The sequence below is a fragment of the Heterocephalus glaber genome, unplaced genomic scaffold, assembly GCF_053883595.1.
Source record: "Heterocephalus glaber isolate CG9 unplaced genomic scaffold, H.glaber_assembly_v1.0 deba00001729, whole genome shotgun sequence".
Lineage (NCBI taxonomy): Eukaryota > Metazoa > Chordata > Mammalia > Rodentia > Bathyergidae > Heterocephalus > Heterocephalus glaber.
This window is the reverse complement of record NW_028258440.1, coordinates 270,980-295,444: the sequence shown is the minus strand read 5'-3', so window position 1 is coordinate 295,444 and position 24,465 is coordinate 270,980. Positions and strand designations below refer to the sequence as shown.

Genomic DNA, 24,465 nt, shown 5'->3' with positions numbered 1-24,465 from the left:
GCCTTCTTTCCCACAGCCTTCTGCCAAACAGATTCTGTTGCTAGGTAAACATAAGCTACCAACAATTTATGTACCAGTATATATATATATATAGTATTGATATATATATATATATAATGTATTGAGATATATATATATATATAGCAAATTATAGTCAAGAAACAGATGGTAGATTTGTGTCATGGCCCGAGAAAGAACAGTGTTTTGACATCATGAGCTATTGCAGGTCTCTCCGATAATTTCCTAGCCTAATGAGCACTCTGACTTTTTGTCACAAAATTGTATCAAAGAGTGATAATCATCTAGAAAATTAAGATGAGTCACCAGCAATGGCAAACATGATGCTCTTGGAGTTGGAATGGTCATGTTTTCAGCTTTGTGTTTAAATACATGATAACAGCAGAAAGTAAACAACCCCTCTCAACATGTAACCCTCAGACTTGCCATTTGGGTTGAAGTCAAATTTAATAAGCCCAAGGACATCAACTCCATTTCTTTAGTACTATAAGTAATCAAAGAGAGACTAGTCAAACACTCAGGGGGGAACAAGAGGACATAATCTTCTGTGAACTGTGTACCAGAGAATATAACCCTGTTTTTTTTTTAAATTTTCTAAAAAGAACTTTCAGACACTCAAGGTCCTTGCAGCTCATATTTCTTCTCCAAATGAAACTGGTGTTTGTTTAATAAGCAACCCATTCACAACTGGACTTCACTTGTCCCACCACATCCTGGAACAAACTGCTGAATCATTGAATCACACTCAGATCCACACGGACATCTGCAGGTAATTGAAACAGGGCTCAATGGACGATTTCTAGACTCAGTCTTCCCAAACCATCACAGTAGTGTGCTAACCCATGGAGCTTAAGGGCTCTGCATAGTAATGTATTTTTTAAATATCCCCAATGTTTAACTGCTTTTGTAGACTGAAATGTTGTATATAGAGTATGAGCTCTATACAATACATAGCTGTTTCTCCCTCGTGTAATTATAGTAATTTTTATTTACACTTTAAAAGTTATGTTCCTATTTTCCCTATATGTGTGTGTGTGCGTTTATATATATATATATATATATATATATATATATTCCAAAGAGCATATAGTACTTTTACAATAAATTACTGAAAGATTGCTAACTAAATTTTAACCCCAAACCTTTAGTTGTGCCAATTCAATTTGGATGGATTCACATTCATCAAAGAAAAAATGCAAAATGCTGTTTTACTGTAATAAACTGTTGCTAAGCAGCATGATTCTTTATCTAGGCTATTAGAATTCCAAAATATGCACAAAGATAGAGATAAAACAGATTCCAGCTGCTTTGGTCTAATACATGTGATTTTTCTATATTGTCTTTCAAATGAGCAGAATTTCAAAGTAATGCTTATTAGGTCAATTTATAATTACAGTATTAGAGAAAATAGGATCTACTACCAAGAAGTTCCTTTTACAAATAACCATCTGGGGAAGCCTATTTTTCTGGGCTTGTGATATCAAGTGACTCATTCAATTTCTGAGATTAAAAAATCAACATATAAAGGAAGCCCTCACTTTACATGCTGAAAATTGTAACAGAAAGATCTACCAAGTTTATCTATTGGTAGAAAAACAAGGACAATTGTTCAAGGCCTCATTAACAAATTGAATCAACAGCCATTCATAAATATGTAGTCTTTCAATTTATGAGTGTTGGATTTCAACCATTTATTAACATATTTATTTGTTGATTCCTAGAAGGCATTTTGAAGGAATAAGGTAATGGTGGTTAGAGTTCCAAGTTAATTCACAAAAGTAAAACTAAAATACTGTACTGGAAGTTTGCAATGAAATTGTAGGAAGCAGTTTTAGCAATAAGATAAATTCTGGAGTTATTTTAATAAATTATGTGTTATCGTCTAGTTTTGGAACATGAGGAGATTAACACAGAAAGATAAGAAAGGGAATTTTTAAGCACTTTACTTGCTAGAATCTAACTTCTCTTGAAAATTGTACAACTTGTCTTACTTTTAATCCAAGCACAAAGTTTTTTTCTTATGGTACTGAGGATTGAACCCAAGACCTTCACACTGAGCTACATCCACAGTCCTTTTTATATTTTGAGATAGGGTCTCGTGCTAAGTAGCTAAATTTCCCAGGCTGGGCTCCAACTTGCACTCCTCCTATTTCAGCCTCCCAAAGTTTTGGGATTACACTTGTGTACCATCACACCAGGCCACGCATTAATTTTATGCATATGGGCCTTGCTGAAGGTTTTATTTTAGATAACAAATGGAAATTAGGGAGGAGAAAGATTTTGCCACGGGGATTGGGCAAGAAAGAGGAGGGGGGAAAGGGAACTAAAAAAAAAAATATGAGTAAGATTCTATTCCTTGCTTCTATCTTGTTCATCTATCCATTCAACTAAACAGTGCAGGCTGCACTGGTGAATATGAGGAGCCAACAGTTCAACTGTCCATTCAGTCAACAAATATTGAGTGTTTATTTTGTGCATGGAACAGGGAATACTAACAAGAACAGTATTGGTTGCTATCCTCACAATTGGTAATATGGTATGCAAGACAGACATTAAACAAATACTATAATTATAAGCAAGAAAACTGCCCTAAAAGGAGAAGCCTAGGGAGACTCATGAGTGCCACGAGAGAACTTAACCTAGGATTACAGATGTGGGTCACCACATCTGGCTTCTCTAAAGATTTTAAGTTATTTAATATAGGTATTTGGGAGGCTAGCCTTTTATTTTCGATATCTAAGTATTTTTTCTCATTTGTGTCATCTCTTTTAATTTGTTTTTGTTACGCAAAAGGTTTAAATTTTTATATAATCGCAATTACTCATCTTTTTACTGCATCTGGATTTGGAGTCATATGTAGGAAAAGCTTTCTCCTCACCTAGATTATAAAGGAATCAATCCTCATTTTTTCCCTGAACCTGTATGTGTATGCTCTTAATTTTTGCATTTGGATCTATTTGGAGTTTATTCTAGAATATAACATGAAGTATGGGACCAAATTATCCAAATGGTTATCCAGTTGTCCTAATAGCATTTACTAAAAAGTCTATCTTTGCCCCAGTGATTTTAGTATACCATATTTATTATATAACAAATTTCACTTATACCTGGGTCTAATTTTGGGCTCTATGCCTTGTTCCATTGATTTGTGTATTCATGCACCAGTACAATAATATTAATAGGTTATAACACCTTGAATAATTTTTGAAAATCTGAAGTGATATGCAAAATGAAAGGGGTCAGCTTCTCTTATAGAAAACCTCTACCTAATATGGAACGAATGACAGAATTAAGAAAACACAACCTTGCCACCACCTTTTTTAAATTTTTAAATTTTTATTTATTTATTTAGGTACCAGGGATCGAACTCGGGACCTTGTGCTTGAGAGACAGGCAGTGGAACCACTGAGCTAAATCCCTGGCCCTCACCATCTTAAAAAAAAAATCAGTACATGTTTGTAGTACATCCAGTTTATAGTCACCTTGTTTCTGTTTTTAATCCCCTTCCCTCCCTCCTCTCTTTCTCTAATTCCCCTTTCCCCATTTTCAATCTTGATATTAATCTTAGCTCATGTTTAGCATATACTTTCACTTTGGTTATTAGGTTCCTACACATAGCATATCTTTATTCTACTTATTCCCCCCTGCCCTTAGTCTCTTGGGCCCCCCTTCATTTGCAAGAGATCCATCTCCCTGTCTCCTTCCATCCATCCTTTATTAATCTCATTTGTACTTTGCCTTACTGAAATGAGAGCTACCATATGATATTTAAGCTTGTTTGTCTGGTTTATTTCACTCAACATTATATTTTCTAGGTGTATCCATTTTCCTACAAATGTCTCAAATTTGTCCTTCTTTATAGCTGAGCAGTATTCCATTATGTATAGATACCACATTTTTTTGTCCAATTGTCTCTTGATGTGTATACAAGCTGCTTCCAGGATTTAGCATTAGGAATTGTGCTGCTATAAACATTGGTATGCATGTATCACTGTAGTATAAAGTCCTAAGCTCTTTGGGGAAGATACTTGGAAGGTGGATATCTGGGTCATATGGAATTTCTAATTTTAGTTCTTTCAGAAATCTCCATACTGATTTTCATAATGGTCATACTAGTTTACATTCCCATCAACAATGTAGGAAGGTTCCTTTTTTACCACAGCCTCCCCAGAATTGTTATTTTTTGATTTCTTGATGATTGCCATTCTTTGTGGAGTAAGATGGACCCAGCATTGTTTTACTTTGCAATTCTCTAAGGTCCAGAGATGTTGAACATTTTTTCATGTATTTGTTGGCTCTTTGTATTTCCTCCTCTGTGAAATGTCTGTTCATTTCACTGACCCATTTCTTGACTTGCCACCACCTTAGAAACCGATTCAAGTAGGGTCATAATGGATGCTAAAACCATTGGGTGAAAGATATTAAGGAACAGGACTTTACTGTTTTGTTTTGTTTTGTTTTGGTGTTGCTGGGGGTGGAACCCAAGGCTTTGCATATCCTTGGCAAGTACTCTACCATTCAAGATCCAAGCCACATCACCAACCCTTCTTCAACTTTATTTTGAAACAGGATCTCACTAAGTTGTCCAGGCTAGCCTCAAATTTGCAATCTTCCTGCCTCAGACCCCTGAGTAGTTGGGATTACAGGCATGCCCTACCACACCCAGCCCACACTTACCTTTCAAATATTAATTGAATACTAATTACAAAGAGAAAAAACTTACAATAGAGAAATATGGGGAATACTACCTTGACCAAGTGATCAAACTTGGCATCACCAATGGGAAAAATTAACATCATGTACCTCCTGATATGATGCAATAAGAGTCTCCTATATGGCATTCTTGTCAAAAATGTTTAACCTGTACCTAATTATAAAGAAACAATGTGACAAATCCAAATTATAGCACATTATACAAGAAGACTGGCCCATACTCTTTACAATGAATATTTCGTGAAAGGTGGAAAAGCTGGAAAACTGTTCTATTTGAAAGAAAACTAGATATGACAAGTAAACATATTTGTATGATGTTTCATCCTGACTTTGGATATTCAATTGAAAAAAGAAGCTCTAAAGAAAATTATTGGAACAATGTAAGTCTCTGAATATAGACTGTGAATTAAACATTTCTTGGTTAGGTTAATACAAATGTGATTATATAGGCAAATGCCCTTGTTTTTAGGAAATACAGGCTACAAAACTGTCTTGATTTCAACTCTCTTGATCTGCAGCTTAATTTCAAGTGGTTCCTAAATGTGCATACCTGTGATATATACATATATACGGAGAGAGAAGAAATGTGTACAAATGTTAACAAGTATTTAATCTATTTTTTACAAGTATTTAATCTTGATGAGGTATATATGGGTTTTGTACTTCTTTCAACTTTTCTATAGGATTGGCATTCTTCTGGGCTGGCGATTTAGCTCAGTGGTTTCGGTGCCTGCCTTGCAAGTGCAAGGTCCAGAGTTCAATCCCTGGTACCAAAACAAAACTAAAACCCAACAGGATTGGCATTCAGTATATCAAAATAACACTCATAGTCTTTGACCTAGTAATTTCACTTCTAGGGATTTATGTGAAATATATTCAATGTTACTCATTACAGCCTTGTTATGTAATACCAAAAGGTTGGGAGCAGTATAAATTTCCTTCAATTAGGGGACTACAAAATGAAAAAAAAAAAAATTGAAGCAACTCTTTGTGTGGACCAATAGGAAATCACTGCCAAGATCTAGTGCGAGGTAAAAAATGTCCAATACCTGCAGCGTTGTGTTTGCTGGGGGAAATGGTCCCAGTTCTTTCCCTTTTCTAATCCCACAAACCTTGCACTGTGACTACAGTTGATCACACTCCTTGAATCTGGCCTAGTCTTGTGACTTGCTTTGGTCAGAAAGAAGAACGGGACTGAGACCAGGCCTCTACAGCCCTTGTATGCTTCTGTTCTTGTGAAACCCTGACATCACAGTAAGAACAAGCTCAGACTAGGCTGCTGGAGACTGGGATCCCCCGTGGAATAATGCTGGGTAAGCCTAGCTAAAGCCATTCTAGACAAACCAATCACCCACTGATTTACCAACAGACGGGCTATGATCAGCTGAGTCTGATCCTGATCAGCATAACTGCCCAGCTTACCCATAGACCCATGAGAAAAAAGGAATAACTGTTATTTTGTCATGATTCTGAGGGGTAAAGGATGGGAAGGTTGAACTATAATCATTCATATAAATGTGCTACTATTTGTGTAATGTCTTGGAAAAAGAATATATAACATTTTTTGCATATGCAAACTTTCTTTGTAAGGATGTACCTGAAACTGAAAACAACTGCTTTAGGGGATAGGGGCTACAGTGGCTGAGGGAAGGTGGGAGGGAGACCTTTGCATCTTTTGAATTTGAAGCATGTGAACATATCTCCAATGAATGAATGGATGAAATCTGTTCTTTTTATTGAAATCTTTCCAGAATCCTTGAATCATCTCCAGGAGAGAACAGAAACTCTTATACTCTACAGGTGAGATTATCAATGGGTACACTCATAGTAGGGTGGAAACATGGATTTAAGTAGTGCCTATAGAAATACAAAAATGCATATTCAATGCAGAGACTATTTCTGTCAGAACCTGCCATAGCTGATAACACAGGCTGCTTCTAAGGAAGGATCTAATGAGATAAGACCGGATAAAGGATAAGAGGAAGAGGGATATTTCCCTAAATGCCTTTTTTACTATTTGAATTTTTTTACACTGAGCTTGTCTTATCTTCCTAAAAGGAAAACAGTGAATAAAATGCATACCTTTTGACCCAACAATTTATCACTTCTAAGAATCCTGCATACTTAGGGAAGCAGACAAAGATAAATATACAGGAACATATACCTGTATAAACAAAAATTATACAGAACCTAAATGGCCATCAATTGAAGACTAAATTATGGAATAGTCACAAAAGGGAATACTATACAGTTGCTAAAACTAAATTCATAAATCATCACATAGCTCAACATAAAACATTCCAGAATTCTTGAAGAACCCACTATATAGAGTCACTCTCTAGTAATGATCACAAACTGAATAAACCCACTGCTGAGAGTACACAGAACATTTCCAGAATTCTTTAAGCACCTTCTAATGCTCACTTCCAGGCATTCACTCTCAAGGAATTATGACAAACTGAAAAACCCATGTAGCCAGGTATGGTGGCAGATGCTGGTAATCCCAGCAGTTGGGAGGCTGAGGCAGGAGGACTGTGGTGAGTTTGAAGCCAGCCTGGGCAACATAGTGAGTTCAAGGCCAACCTGAACTGCATAGTGAGGCCCTGTCTCAAAAAAACAAAACAAAACAAAACAAAAAACATGTAACCATAACCCAGGTCTACAATAGAACATTTCAAAACTGAGGCACTCCCTAATGTCCACTTTCAGCCATTTACTCTTTCAGAGTACATAATAAACACATATGTAGGTTATGTGACTATCATGCAAATCACACAGAACTTTCCATTTAACATTGTTTGTGATAATTCAAGTTATATACGTTTTTGGAGACAGGGTCTTATTCTGTAGTCAGGCTGGCTTGGAACTGCCTTGGCTGCCCAGGCTGACTTCAAACTTGTGTTCCTCATACCTCAGCTTCCTGAATGCTGGGATTACAGGTGTGTCACCATGCCCAGCTCTCTAAGCTCTACATTTTTTTTTTGTATGTTATACTTCAAAAAAGTTTTAAGGGGCTGGGAGGATAGCTCAGTGGTAGAGTGCGTGCTTAGTACACACAGGCCCTGGGATCAATCCCCAGCACCACACAAAGAAAGTTCTAACATGTTCATGTGCATCTATTACAAGTACGTTTGCATATGTATAGAAGGTAATGAGGGCCACAAGTCAAACTTTCTTATTATGGATGAGAGGATGCAGGGAGAGGTCTTTTTCACTTTGAATACTTCCATAAGATTGGAATTTTTAAATTATGAACATTGTTTCTTCTTAAAAGATAAGAAACAATAAAAAAAAGTAAAGCTCTGGTCAGGGAGTTTTGTTTCTGAGAAAATATACATGCTCAGGATTACAAATCCTAGAATTCCTGGCCTTAAACCACAGGTCCTGGAGGGAGATAAAAACTCACAGGAGTTAGACTAAAAAATTTCTTTCACCCACAGCAGCAGGCCTCAGGGAGTCAGGCTGGAAACTTTGCTTTAAGGGATACATTCTGACTTTAATTCTCTTTTGGTCAAAGAGATAAGTAAGCAAACCAGATCTGAAGGGGTCTTAAGGCCCCTTTCCCTTCGGGAAAAACAAGGGGGTTATCTTCTCAGAGCTAGACATACTAGACATCTCTTATCACACTTCACAGAAGAAAGAGAACTTCAGAAAGAGAACCCAAAGAGGAACTCTAAGAGTGTTCCACACAGATTGACGTTTTTAACTTCTTCACAACAGTTCTACACACTAATATAACTCAGTATTTTCTTGGATTGATGTTCTTATATATATTTAACTTCTAAGATTTTGGCCATATATAAATGTCACTCATTATTTAAGATGTTTCTTTAACTCACTTTTTCTCTATTTTTAAAATATATATACTTAGGGCTGGGGATTTAGCTCAGTGGTTTCGCCGCCTGGTACACAAGCGCAAGGACCCAAGTTCGATCCCCAGAACCAAAAATATATATATATTTAAAATGTTATCTGCTAAATTTATTTCAGTAGAGAACTTCAAATCACTATTATAAATGGAAACCATTATTTCATGCCACAGACAGAGGGTAAATATTAGATATATATTAATAAATATTACTGAGAGGGGATTCCTTGACTAAGATTTCTCAGGCAAGTTTTCCTCAGGAATGACTGGAAGACAAAGCTTGATGATTCTCCTAGAGGTAAGAGTGTGAGGTTACAAATGTTTATGGAGGACACTGGAACAAACCCTGAGATGGTGTGTTGGAATCGCAGGTACTAGTTTAAGCTCATTGTTTTTTTAATAGAGAGATAAATGTGTGTATACACATACACTTACATGGTATACGGATATTCACATGCATGTGCTTCCTCTGTGCTACAAAGGTCTGTAAACAAAGCTGCCCAGTGGCAAGACCACACCTTATACTTGTGTCTTGGTTTTTAAATCCCCTTCTCTATTAAAAGAAATCATAGATCCTTAAATAACTGATTCCAGCGCTAGGGCAAGAAAAGCATAAATGTGGATGTCTTGTGCCAGAAAGTAAAAGCTGCCCAAAAATGATAGGACACAGAATGAGCTTAGGGGGGATATTACTGTCCAAATCTGAGACAAATTGAATACCAAAATAATTATGGTAATGAATTAAAACCTACTAACGGAAACAGGATTCCATGAGTCCACACAGATGGTGGAGATGAGAAAGTTCTTTACAGTAGGTTATCAACTAATATGTGGAAGGAGTGATAGAATTACATCGAGCCACTATTAGGTAGTCATCATAATACTACTGGGCAAGAAAAATCAATGAATACTAAAACTTCTGGGTGAAAGAAGAGGAAATAGAATATTTATATTGTACTCTCTCAAAAGTATCTCCACACAAAAGAATTACTTTCTATGGGGAAAAGACACGTACAGTGGAGAAACATAGTAGACACCAAGGATCAAAGTAACCAACACTTTCCAGGACAAAGAGACGCCATGTGCATCATGAAATGATACAAGGAGAACACAGCATCACTTCTGTGTATCTTTCCCAAATAACCTGAATTTCCTCATGGGGAAACAAACTTCAGTTCAGGAACATTTTATAATATAACTGACTGGTACTTTTCAAAAGTGTGAGGATCACAAAAGGAACAACAGGGAATTTTAGATAGGGGGAGACTAGACACATAACAATGATGCAGAATCTGGGCTAAATCCTGGACAAAAAAATATTTTTGTTTGCGAATATAAGCAGAACCTGGATCATAGTCAAATTGGAATGGGTCTGTAGACTTGATAGTACTTTTATATCAACATTAATTTCTTGATTTTGATAGCTGTAATGTGGTTACTGAGAATGTCCTTGTCTTTAGGAAACTGATACTGAAGCATTTAAGGGGAGTGGACTATTGTGCCTGCAGCTTATTATCACATGGTTCAGAACTTAGTCTCAGTGGTACACACACACACACACACACACACACAAATAGAACAAAGCAAATGTGGCTAAATGATGACAATTAGGAAACCTGGGTGAAGGATATGTGAAAGTTCTTTAGGCCATTTTTGCAATGTTTTTGTAAATATGAAATTAACATCAAGTTGTCAATTTTTTAAAAAACTAAAAATAAAATGGAGCATTTATAACCTCAGTCATATATAAAAAGCTTTATTTTTGCATGTTTAACCATCCCCACATCTTGTTCTAAAAATAATTTATAGAGGCTTATAAATATGTAAAAAATATAATAAAACAAATCAAATAAGAAATATGTGTAACCCTGGCAAAAACCTTCTAAATTGTCAAATTCTTCAAAATACTGTTGAAAATTTGACAGATTGTATGGAGTGATTTCTCTTTGGGGAAACAGTCTGGATTTTAACATAGCTATTAGTTCTTTTGTGCTCCTGATACCCTTTTACGTAAAACTTGACCTCCCCTTAGACAGACAGAATGAACTATTAGGATATGGAGGCAGAAAATGATAACCAATAAGAATTAAAGAAATAAAAAAGAATTGAAGAGACAGACTTTAAAATATTGTATTTTATGCATGTATACACTTTATTACCTTTGCATTCTAAGATATACACAAGGCCAGCATTTCACAAAACTTTGTTATTCCGAAAGCTATTATGAAACACAGTGATTACATATCAAGCCAAAACACTATCTATAGGATTTCCCTAATGTATTATTTCTCATAATAACTTGTTTTCAAATAGAAACATGAAATATGATATATCAGAATAAGAAGAGAATTTTACTTTATAACAATAACCACTTTTCAAATATTAAGACTTTATATAAAAATAAAGGGATACTGTCAACAAAGCTCATCTGTGGGCTAGCATATCTCTTACTTATTTCAGAACAATGTCTGCACAAACTTCACTTTCTAGTCCATTTATTTATACATTTATTTATTTTGGTACTGGAGACTGCACCAGGGCCTCCCACAAGATAGGCAAGTGCTTTACCACACTGCTACTCCCCCAGCCCTTTGGGACAGGGTCTTGCTAAGTTGCCCAGGCTAGTCTTGAACTTGCTGTGACCCTCCTGCCTCAGCCTCCTAAGTATCTGGGATTACAGGTGTGTACACCATGTCCAGCCACTAGTCCATTTCAACAATAAGAAACAAAAATGAACCTTCTTTTAAACAAAGTGAATTACCCTGCCTCCTGGTACTCAAGACCACTGAAATAATTTCTTACACAGGTTCTATCCCACCACTGAAATTCAAAAATAAATTTAAAGATCATCACATTTCAAAGATTATCTCTTAATAGTCCTACATTAGAACCTACAAGTGTCCTTTTAAGGCAAATAAGATAATAGAATGAAAGTAGACAAATCTCCTGAAAGAGAAAACCATCTATTATCACTACAGGGGTAAAAACACCTTAGCACAGTCCTTTTACAAACAGAATAGATACACTGAATACCATCAAAGAAATTTTTCTTTAAAATGGCACACAAGGGGGCAATTTTCATAACAGATACATTTATATTAGGCTTGACTGATTATGCACTTTGAACAGGCAAAAGCAACTCGAGAACTAAAGTTAGTGAGGGCTGTTAGGGTGCCGATTACAATTTAAAACAAAGAACATGTCTGATTCTGTGACAGAACTACTGTACTGCAAGCCAAGTGATGTTCTCTAATGGTCAAAAGAGAATGGGTTTCCCTTCAAACCATTCACTATTACTAGTCTCTAAGTGCCTTCAAAGCACATCATTTTCCTTTGAAGTCCAAGGATCTTTGCCTTCAAAAGACACAAGTGCAGTAGTTTTCGTTCCTTACATTCACTTAAAAATGGAGTATTATGATCTTAGTGTGTAAATGTGCATATTAAATACAGACATTTCAACCACAATGTCCAAATATTAAAAGAAACTTACGAGAACAGACATTTACAGAGTGAAATAAATAGTACATCATGTAACATTAGATTACACTCAAGATTTCTTAAATGAATCATTCAGGAGATTCTTGTAAAAATTAAATAACATTTGGTATTTCACACTTACTAGAATGTATGTTGTTTACAGCTTAAACAGCTTCTTTAGAGCGGAATGCACACTAACACTGACTTTACAACTCCTAAAAGCTTCCTTGTAGATAATAAACTGCCAAATTGTAACACAGCATGAATAAGAACTGGATTCCCACTCTGACAGCAACACAATAACCAAAACACCAATCACCACACAACAAAACAAACAAATCCAATGACAAAAAGGAATCAAAAAAAGCAGCAACCAAAACAGTATGTGGCAATCACACACATAAAGCCTCCTTTTCCATGCGACCTTACGATATAAATCCCTTCTAGCATGACAATGTACCAAGGCACCTAAGGCCTCATGACACCACCAGAAACACTGACAGCTCCGTGGACGGCTGCTTTTGTACACAGTGGTTATGTGTAAAGAACATTACTCGTTCATTTGTAGATGCTCCACACATCTGGTCAAGGCAGGAATTTCTTCTCCTTGGTGACACCACCTAGAAATATCAACAATATTTTATATATTCCTTAGGGCAACAGGTCTGGGGAGAGAAATATCAAGTGTGGTATCAAAGTCATAAAGACCCGCAGTGACTAATCCTGTAAGTTCAATTACATTCTCAATATTAAATCAATGCTCACTTCATACACTACAACAGCAAAAAAGCAATAAGGGTAGTGATGGAAGCAGCTACGTTTCTTCCCCTCTGTGAGGAATGGCAAGGAAGCAGCTCAAAAACGAAAGGGAAACAAAATAATGCACTTTAAGCCAATGAAGAAAAGTGAAAATTTAATATAATCAAAAGCAATTTGTATATCACTATAAAATAAAGAGATTAGAAAGTATGTAGTCATACATACACAGGGAACAAAAAAATCTCTCAAGCAAGAGAATTTCTGATCAACTCTGTTGTATCACTGCTGGGGAAAAGAACCATTATAGAAAATACACATCAGTGACTTTCTTGAACACACAGATTTGAAAATGGGTTCTCACTGAGGTGCTAAGACAAAAAATATCCTCAAAGTGATAAATGAGTATTTGAGATTTAGTTACTAGATGTAAAACGAGATAAGCAAAACCAGACATTAGTAACTTCACAAAATTGAACTTTGGAGGAAAGAGATGCCCAAAAAGAACAGCATCAGAATGGTTGAAATCTGTCAGACTTTAATCCTCACTAAGGATCAAAGTTCTCTGCTTTTCTTATGAAATGTTTTATGTGGGAAACAGCAGTTAAAACACTCAATCAGAAAAGGGTAAGTCACTTGTATGAGAGATCATCCACCAAGATGAACGGAGAGCATGAATTGGAGCATGCTACTGGAGATTCTGCGGGAGCGCTGCCTGTAGCCAGTGAGTCTGAGGATAAGCCACTGCTGCTACTACTGCCATCCAAAATATCTGGACTGAGGACAAAGCAAAAAGAATTATAGGCAAATGCGTCTATCAGGGAAAACATAACATGCAAGAACATGGTTTCAAGGACTCACACACTGGTAGAGCATTTGTAAATAATAAAAAGCATAAAAGCAACAATGAACTATGCAATGTATTATATTGAGAAATCTGAGAATTTATGAAATGACAAAAACCGAAAGACAAAGTCTTGTATCACCTGCCCCCCACCCCAAGATATAATGCTGTGTGCAAGAGAAACCACCAGCAGTGTGAAGAGACAACCCACAATGTGGGAAAAAATTTTCACCAGTGGTCCCTCAGACAAAGGTCTACTATCTCGAATCTATAAAGAACTTAAAAAAATCAGATTTCCCAAATTTAAAGACCCAATCCAAAAATGGACATCTGAAATGAACAGACATTTCTCAGACAAAGAAGCAGAAATAGCAAATAAACATATGAAAAGGTGCTCAACATCACTGGTCATTCGAGAGATGCAAATGAAAACAACACTGAGATTCCACCTCACTCCAGAAAGAATGGCTGCTATCATGAAATCAACCAATACAAATTCTGGCGGGGCTGTGGGGAAAGTGGAACACTGCTCCACTGCTGGTGGGAGTGTAGACTGGTCCAACCACTGTGGAAATCAGCAAGGAGATACCTCAAAGAACTAGGACTGGAAGTCCCATTTGACCCAGCTATTCCCTGCTGGGTATCTTCCCCAAAGAATTAAAAGAATCATACCACAGTGATATATGTGCACCCATGTTCACAGCAGCACAATTTGTAACAGCTAAAACCTGGAAGCAGCCCAATTGCCCATTAACTGGAGACTGGATAAAGAAAGTGTGTTTTTTTAATAAAATGGAGTACTACTCAGCCATAAAAAAGGAGAAATTAGAGACATTTATAGCTAAATGGATGCACATTGAGGCCATACTCTTAAGTGAAATAAGTATTTACATGTGTAAATATGGAATAGTTTCTCTAGTGTGAGAAACTGAAAGTGTAAATAAGGACTAAAAGGTATAATAGATAATGTGAAATAGGAAGAAAAGGGGCAAAGGGGAAGGGGAAGTGGGAGGGGTAGGGGAAAGGAAAGAAGGGAATGAAATTAATATGAGAAAATGAAAAAGTGGAAACAAAGTCTTTGTAAATAGGGAGGGACGGAGGGTTGAAGGGAGGGCAGGGGAAGGGGAAAAAATAAGAACCAAGAGAGACTATGTAAAGGGGCAAATTTCCAATGATGAATGTCATTATATTGTATACCTAAAATGTACCAATAAAATTTTAAAAAAGATATAATGCTGTGTAACACACAATAAATATTCTTCCTGATGTGCCATGGTTTTGATGAGGGGGTTCCCTGACCTGCTCATGAAACTTCCATCCTTATTTATCTTCTTGCCATCAGGCTTGAAGTAAGAGGAGTGGTTATGCACCGAGGCACCCATTCTTGGACTGGCTGAAGGTTGCCACCAAGCATACTGCCTCCCAAGTCCTCTACTCTACAATCAAGTCTTTCAATCACCCAAGAGGCCTTCAAATCAAATGCATTTTTATTCTGAGTTTTCCCTCTAGTCATGTATCTTTCAAATTCTTCTCTTTTTATGAATTCCTTACAGTTTCCTTTCTTCCTGCTTTCAAACCACAAAGGGTAACCTATCTCTAAAAAACTCCTTTTCTTTGATCTCTCACTTTATTCTCCAGGTAAGCTTCTAAAATGCATGCTCTCTAGCTATGGTACCAATACCCTCATGTCCACTGCCTCTTTAAACCTAGTAACTGACCTCTGTTCAGATCCTTCCACTCAAACTGCTCTGGAAACCAAGTGTCTCTACAGTGTAAGGATAACTTCCCCATTCGGCCCAGGTGCTCACTGCTCCCAATGACCAAGCGGCCCAGCTCATAAATTTGGCTTCCTACTTCAGCAGGGAACAAAGACTCTTCACAATTTGCCATCAAGCTGCCTTTCTGGCTTTGCTCCCCATTGATCCAATATATAAATCCAATGCTCTATTTGCCCTGAATTCACTCCTTCACTTATTCTAATATTTACCGAATGTTCGTTCGCCAGTGCAGAAAGTATGCTTTTCCAACTCCTATTTGTAGTCTGTTTCCATCTAAAATTGCAAGAGCAATAGAAATAAATGCCACTTTTTTTTTCTTTTTTACAATGCTGAGGATTGAACCCAGGGCCTTCAGTATGCTAGACAAGCACTCTACCACTTAGCTATACCCCCAGGCCCCAAGTGCCGTTTATTTTTATTGCTTGTTGAGTTTTAGATGGAAACAGACTATGAATAGGAGTTGGAAAAGCAAAAATAAAATTGGAAATAGTATACTCCACACTACTCCTATATTATGCTTGTTGCTGTCAAATGCATCATTAATAATATGACTTTTAAGTAAGAAGTTTGGAAAATTTAGCTGGCTCTGATATTTGTTCAACCAAGTGGCAAAATAGGTCTAAAATATGAATTATTCAAACTACTGAAAGAGAGTTGCACAGATAATCCAAGACACTGGAAAATCAAAACACTTTTCTATTTGCCTTTGGAACATATGTGATTTTTTTCCTCCTGCAGCTTTTTACCTAGACTAATATTAAAATGAATTTACTTTCTTAAAGCACATATTGCCTGGGCAGCTGAAGGACACGCTCTATGCTATTTGGCAGGAAGAAACAGGCTTAGATTAAAATTTGGCCACAGTGCAGATAATCTGAATATAAATAAAGAATTCTTTATTCCAACCACCAGACTTATGGTGAGTCCTGGGTTAAAAGATTCCATTTGGATTAAGATCTGCTTGCTCGAGTGAATCTTGAATTCATTCAAAAACATAAAATACGGTTCATGTAGTGAAATTTTTCTCCTAACACTGTTGATCACCTTAAAAGAAATAAACTAAAGAAATTACCAAAAAATTATTTAAAAACATGAACATTTTATTTCAGACTTTCCTCTCAATTAACACACACACACACACACACACACACAGTTGATTAACAAAAAAATAGCATACTTACATTTAGTCTCTACTGCATTTAGATGCAAGACTTGGTAAAGTTTTGTCCAGACATTTTTACTAAAATAAAATCTAGTTTCTCTTCTAATAATTCTGGCATGACTACATATCGGCATGGAATCAGAAACTGCAGATCACAAATCACCCAGTTTTATCCACATAAAGTAAGACTTACATAATTCTTTAATCCACAGAGAGATGACTATACAAAGTAATTTTCATACTGACTACTATTAAATCTTATGACAGAGCTTCTAACAGCAACAAAGTCTTGTTCTGATTTGAATTCCTCTCTTCTTCTTTTTCTTGCTTAAGCTCTGTTGGAGATGCTAATGAGCCTTATTTCCACTAATGGCTGACTACTGCAGAAAATCAAAGGACTGAGACAATTCACATTGGACATGGGAGTACCTGAATCCAAAGGAAACTAATTCATTCCAGCCAATGAATAGACATGTTGAGGCAACACTAGAACCACAGAATCGAAAGTGCCGTGACTGTGCAAGTAGTACCCTCTCCAGAAAAAGTAAGGGTGAAAGCAAGTCAATCATTAAAATATTCTAAGGGCAAAACTAGAATGTCCAGTGTGACTTATGCCAGCACCCATCTGCCTGAGTCACTGTGCACCTTGTCTGACTAATAAGCTGGGTCCTATCAGATTAATGGCAGGCTGGTAATGTACCAGAAACTAGCCATAGGCATCTGCACGCCCTTTGTTAGGAGCTGAACTGGTACATCTGACTTCTGTCTCTACTCTCTTGCCTCAGAAAGGCCCAGCATTATCATTCCAAATAACCTCCAAGTTTTTAAGATCACACATTTCAATCTGATCATTACCAGTTACCTTGTTGACAGTTTAAATATATTAGCACAGATGTTTAAGCTGTCCATATAAACATCTCTACAGTACTGTGTATGTATACATTCCTATTATTTTATTAAACAAATCATGATTAAAACTTATTTTTGTACTTGTCATATATTTATGATGATGGGTTTTAGCCATGACACATATGGCATTAAAAATGTTAGTACTCCAGGGCCAGGGATTTAGCACAGTGGCACCGTGCCTGCCTTGCAAGCGCACGGACCTGAGTTTCATCCTTGGTAACAAAAAAAACAAAAACAAAAATGTTAGTACTCCAGAACCACTAAGATGAATCTAATGCAAAATGTAAAAATATATAGCCGTGCTGGGTGTGGTGGCGCATGCCTGTAATCCCAGAACCTGGGAGGCAGATGCAGGAAGATCACCACGAGTTCAAGGCCAACCTGGGCTACACAGTGAGTTCAAGGCCAGCCTGAACTACACAGTGAGACACTGTCTGAAAAAAAAAAAGTAAAAATAAGACATCATGTTAACATTGATGCACTGGTGCACAGGGCAAGGAAACTTACAGGACAATTTTTCCTTTAATGTAGGAAAAATAAACTATTATTATTATTAAATAATCTTCACTGAAGGGTCAGGGGTCCTGAAAACCCCTTTATTTGATAGAGCATGCTGCAGATGCATAGAGTCCTACTCCCAACAGAATAAAGAGCAGAATAAGAGTTTCCAATGTGCAAAAAGAACCCAAGTACCATGCAGAGGCATGCAAAGGTGTGCTCCAACTCTGGATGTTCCCAAGAACTAAATACAGAATGACCTAATTCCTGCATTGTGGTTGGCGATGTTCCCCAGATTTGGCTGGCAATGATTTCAGAATTTTTATTTAGTAAAAAATATAAAAGTATGTGTCACTGGACAAACTCCAAATAGGTCTATCCTCAAATTTTAAATTTAATTTATACTTCAAAGATGTCAGATTTTAAAGATTATTATCTAGTACATAAACTTAGAGGCTGTAAAACCTATCTACTCCATTTCTGTGCAGGGTGGGGCAGGGAACAAACCATAAAGATTAAAACGATGAGATAACTGCTAATGATCTGATCCTTTATCTGCTCTCTAAAAGGTAGTACAAAATTGTTTCCTTAGTTTCATTATCAAGTAGACTGCCATTCTTGTTAATGGAAACCAGAATGCAGCTGGTTCCTATCTCTGTCCCCATTTCTAAAAATATGGATGTCTGATTTTGATCAGTGAAATTACACATAAGAGACAGAAGAAATTTTCTGCAAAAGCAGGATCCAGGTTCTACATAAAAAGCAATTTATATTCAAAATCTTTTCATGCAGGCATAAATGTCAGTATCATTAGTATATAAGGTGCCCTAAAAGTCTTAGCACAATTATAAGCTTTAAAAACCTCTCAGAAGCACAGATGCTACAAAGTGACTAAAAGCATTACTTGAAAGTTTGCTTAATTATTTAACCTTTTTTTGAGATGGAGTTTTTCTATGTTGCCCAAGCTAGTCTTGAACTTGACCACTATAGCAATGTTCCTGCCTCAGCCTCATGAGCAGCTGGGACTACAGGTACATGTAGACACATCTGACTAATACTTCAATGTCTTCAACATTTGATCCCGTGAATTTTGAGAAATACATTTCTTTATCACTTCATTTGAGCCTTACGTTGGCGCTCTGTGAGTGCTCGTGAATAAAGCAAAGCTCTCCTATAGGAGGCAACATCCTTGTGTATTTAAAGGCCAAAAGTTTCCTTCATCACTAATATCAATGCTAACAGGGGTCTCAACACCCACTCACAGAAACAAGTCTACAACAGCCAGTGCCACAGAGGGCCGAGGCTGTACTTCTCAGAGGAAGAAATGTCTGGACAAGGAGTGAGGACCACTGGTAAGTAAGTACTGCACCATCTTTTTCCTTTCTTACTTATTTATGTGAACCTGTTTTATAGCATGCAGCAGTCAGCCTAAGACAATACAAAAATAAATCTCAACCAGGTGTAGCGGCACATGCATGTAATACCAGCTACTTAGGAGGCTGAGGCAGGAGCTTTTCAAATTTGAGGTGAGCCTGGATCATTTAGTGAGATTGTCATAAAATGAATTGGGATGGGGATGTATCTCAGAGCTCACTGGGTTCAATCCCCAGTACTGGTAAAAACAAATAAAAATAACATACTTTATTTACTCATTTGTTTTGCTGTGCCGAGGATTAAATCCAGGGCCTCTACCACTAAGCTACAGTCCAGCCCCTCACCCTGTATTTTTTAGCTTGACAAAAGGCTGTCATCTTTTACTTAACTTGGTTACCTGGTTGGTAACTGAGTAAGCAAACCTATCTATAGTCACGTGCCTCTATTCAAACACCCTTTACCATAAAAGCGATACGCAGTTCACAGTAAGTATAGTTTCACGTTAGTCCTCTTGACAAGCTTCGGGGACTGCTCTTTGCAATCATCTACATACCTGGAAAGGCACTATACCAAAATTATCACTTAGCTACCAAGGGCACAGAGATGAGGGCAAAAAGAGTCCGTGGGGTTGAAAATAGCTAGAACAATCTAAAAGGCATCTATTCCAAGATTATAACAGTACAGATCAATAAGTCTAACAAGAATAACGTGTGACTTCTTGTTCAACTGGAAATGTGGGTTATCTTACACAAAATGATAACAGTGATATGGAAAGAAGGAAGCATTGATCCTTGTACCTTATAAGTGGCTTATCTTAGCTATTTCTTCTCGTTAAGAGAATATCATCCTATTTTTAAAGTGAGTGCTCCAATGAGTTTTTTAAAAATAAGACTCTTGGCTGTAAAAACTACAGAACAAAAAAATTCTGAAAGGCATTACACAACTGTGTCTAGAACATGGGTACTCAGCAAGTTGACTAGAGCACATGGGAAGATCTTACAATAGTCCATGGTTACTGCTACTATTCCCTCTGATTTCACCCACATGTATGTCAGCATCCAATTGCTCAACTTCAGGTGTAAGGAAAATGCTGAAGGCTCTTAAGTTAAGAGACCTAAACTAGGCTGGGTAAGACTAATAGTTCTGGGATGGGACCATAAGAATCAGGAAGTGTTACTATAAAAATGCAACCTTAGTGAGTACTGTGACAGAACACCCCAAAACTTTCAAAGACATTTCATACAACAGATCATGCCATTTAGAGAGTACCATGCTGGTCTTCTCTGCTAAGCCAAAAGTATGTAATACAAACTGCAAGCAGAGCACCCACAACTGATGTCCATTAGCCCAGCAACCCAGAGACTGTTGCTCACAGCAGCCAGCTGCTGACACACTACTGCATCATCCCATCTCCCCAGGCTGACCTAACAGGAGCTGGAAATGAAAGGGAAAGTACCAAAAGGGTATGCACGCTTCCAAAGGAAACATACATGGCTTCTCAGTGATCTTGATCAAAATTATGTACCCCTCTCTCCAGAATGCCCCTCTATGGGAGCATGAAGAAAAAGTTGAATACATTTTAAATTATCTCAATACTTGTAATGATGCGTTTTCAAAGGGGTCATACTCTGATATACTTTTGATCTTATTTCACTTTTTACCATGAACTGAGATCAGACAGTTGCGCTGTATCCGGAGAGAGCATGCCGGGGGCGCCTTGAAAGAATCTCTTCGGCTGGCTTTCTGTCTCCATCTCACCTGTATCAGAAAAATATGATACTACTGTAAAATAATTTTACAAATGCAGGATTGGTGCTGAAATAGGATGATCTTTATTTAATGAAAACTTAGAATACTTCTTCAAGCCATTACTTAAAAAACTATTTTTCTATGTGTTTTAACATTAAAAAAAATAGTTCCACATAACCTCAACCAAAAAAGTCAGCAGCCTTAAAAAACCTCATTTAGTATATGTAGCATGTTATATACACACATTCTTTAACAGAAGGGTATAATGTTGATTACAAGCAAAATAAAGATAATCAACAGTAAAAATATTCTCAAATAGCTAAAGTTCACAGTGAATATTTTATGCTAGATGGTTAACAAAGATGACTTTATATACTTTAATATCTGATCATCTCCTGAGATGACATCATATGGGTTAAAAATGTGCTGTCTGTTAAATAGTGTATAAGTAAAAGGTTGCGCTACTTCAAATGAAGATTAAAAATGTAAGTGTGAAAGCACACCTGCAATTGAAAGCAACTCCTATTCAATTAACAAGTTTGGTATTGTACTGGCTAAGTCAATCCTATAGATTTTCTCAGAGCTAATAATAAAACTCGGAACCAAAAGGAATAGTGTTAAACATTTTATTATCAGCTAGTGAGGGTTGTCTAACAACCCTAGGTTAGACAGAAGAGGCCTCTAAGTAAGTAAGTTCTTGAAACTCTATCTGCACTTGAAAATAGAATGTTAATGACATTTGTTGTTGTTGTTGTTGTTTGTTTTTTGGTACCAGGGATCGAACTTGGGACCTTGCGCTTGCAGAGACAGGTGGCGGAACCATTGAGCTAAATCCCCAGGCCTGTAATGACATTTTAATTAGTGGATCTATCTATACTCTAAGAAGAAATTAATAACTGACTTTAGAACTATACAAGATTCTAACGACAGAAAAAGATTAAATAAGAACAAACACAACATTTCTCCATATCACTAATTAATTAGTAGTATTGTCTTTTATCTGGAACTATTCTAAAAATTACTGAAGTTCAGAAAAAGTTATATCTGTGTTTACTTTTTCCCTATCCTTTAATAAAAATATGGTGAGGTTTCAACTCCACCTCACTAGCAAAAGACTTCAGCCCTTTTAAACGAAAGAATCCCTCCATCTGCTGGTATATTTTGGAATAGCTATGAAACTAAACAACCATACTAATTCCATTAATTTCCAGCAACAAATAGTAAGTTAACAGTAACAAGAGCTTTATTTACAAGTGTTATTTCTATTTAATTGGCCTGAGAACATTCTTAAGATTGTAAATAACTCCTTGCAAGATTAAACAAAAAGACTCTTTATAACATAAAACATATTCACTAAACACAAACCTTGTTACTATATTAGGATCTGTTTTCCAGATCACATCACCTTTAATTTTAAATTGCCTAAAATATAGCACTTTTTGAGTCTGTATGTGACCCTATCATTGGAAATATTTCACCAAAGCCAACAAATATCCATTCTCTTAATATTAGGTGTTAATTTGTTTATTGGCCCTGAAGATGGTCTGTAGAAAGAAACTACTTACAGGATTGCTTTTTTTTTTTTGGTACCAGGGATCAAACTCAGGACCTTGTGCTTGCAAGGCAGGCAGCGGAACCAATGAACTAAATCCCTGGCCCAAGGATTGCTTTTTAAAATTCATTGTAAAACTCTTGTTTGATTAACATGTGATTCTCAAAATCATACAGTCATATCCTCAGGAATAATGACTAAACCAGTGTTAATTTGTTTTCCCTTTTTATGCCATCTGGTACATTCTGTAAGTATCTGAAACTGTGCTGACTCATTAGTCCTTTTTTGGCTCAAAATAAGGTAATTAAGAAAGCACTCTATTATACCAAAACTCTACAGATATGAATAATGTGTTTAGGTGTAATTTGGTGTAAATCTCACCTAATATTTGAACATACCATATGTTTACAGATATATTTGCTACGACACTATTATATATATTTCTGCATCATAACAACTATGCATCTTTTCTACATTCAGATCAGTGAGAGGCAATGATTTTGGAATATATACTGTCACTACGGATATGATCCAGGTATAAGAAAATATAGGCATTATCAGGTAGCTAATTTACAAAACTTAGAACAGTATTGCATATGTTGGGAATACTTCACATTTCTTTAGAAAAAGAGGAAAGCAATGATATGAGCTCATTTCAAATAGAAATCCTAGCTTTTAATTTAAGCTTCACTCACTTTAATATCAGAAGTGTGATGCATCTTTTCTTTTTTTCCTCCAGCTTTATTGAGGTAAAACTGACAAAACTGTATATTTAAGGGGTATATGATTTGATATGATGTATATTTTCAGTACGTATACTGAAAAATGATGATCACAATCAAATTAGTTAACACATTTATCACCTCACATACCTTTTCCATGTGTGATAAAAACATTTAAAATGTACTCTCCTGGCAGGTTTCAAGTACACGGTACTGTCCACCACAGACATTATGCTGCTACATACCTTTTCTTTTAAGAGGACCAAGAACACTGGGTCTAATGCACTTCACTGGACTCTGACTTCTCCTGCTTTAGTGAATAAACAAACAGAATGAGGTGAAGTACTTCCACGATGCAAGATAACCAGCCCACCAAATAAACCAAATAAATAAATAAAGTTTACCCTCATACAAGCAGAAATAGGAAGTGCTTGTGTAACAGGCTGAGTAACTGGAATGCTGATACATGATTTGACCGAGCAGATGGCAATTTGGAATAACATGCATTTTAAGCCACTTAAAAAAATCTTCTACAAGATAAAATACCCTAAACAGTTTAAAGGAAAAGATATCTTATTAAAAAGTTGTTTGGATTTTGAGTGACCTACAATCTTAATTGTTTTTTCCTTAAAAAGGGTATATTGTGGTATGTGTGAATGTATGTCTGTGTCCCCTCTCAATATAAATCAGCACAGAGTTTCAAAAAAACCAGAATCTGGTAAAATATTAATGGCAGAATATAGGCAGTGGGCATACACAGAGTCCACCAAAAACAAGTAGACACACTTCAGCAGTTTGCCATACTAATAAATGTCTGGAAGCTAATGGCCACCACTTTGAGCACCTCTTGTAACTACAGAGGCCAAAGGTAACATGTATTAATCTCATGATGTCTCAATTAATTTAGTATTAAAATATTTATCAAGTTTTTCTTTTCCTGGTGTTTACATTTTTTGGCAGACTACATGTTCACTGGGAAATCTTTTCAATTTTGCTGCATGTTTGAAAATTTCTATAATAAAATACTGAGAAAAAACTAATTTGA

The 24,465-nt window shown here is 36.4% G+C and overlaps 1 protein-coding gene across 27 annotated transcripts in view; it reads right to left on the bottom strand.

Moving 5' to 3' along the window:
- Positions 1-10,725: 10,725 nt before the first annotated feature.
- The window catches only part of Pabir2 (PABIR family member 2), a 23,029-nt gene continuing 9,289 nt past the window's right edge, over positions 10,726-24,465 (bottom strand). For 5 of the 27 annotated variants that reach the window (XM_004860088.4, XM_021240558.2, XM_021240560.2 and 2 more), the window contains 4 exons: positions 23,666-23,730; positions 21,059-21,155; positions 13,469-13,609; positions 10,726-12,696 (listed from right to left, as the gene is read on the bottom strand). In XM_004860088.4, the coding sequence (XP_004860145.2) occupies positions 12,627-12,696; positions 13,469-13,609; positions 21,059-21,155; positions 23,666-23,730 (373 nt within the window). In that variant the 3' untranslated portion in view covers positions 10,726-12,626. Of the gene's footprint in view, positions 13,610-21,058; positions 21,156-23,665; positions 23,731-23,824; positions 23,968-24,465 lie in introns of all 27 variants that reach the window. The other 22 variants (XM_087199861.1, XM_004860089.4, XM_004860092.4 and 19 more) reach the window with 8 other exon arrangements.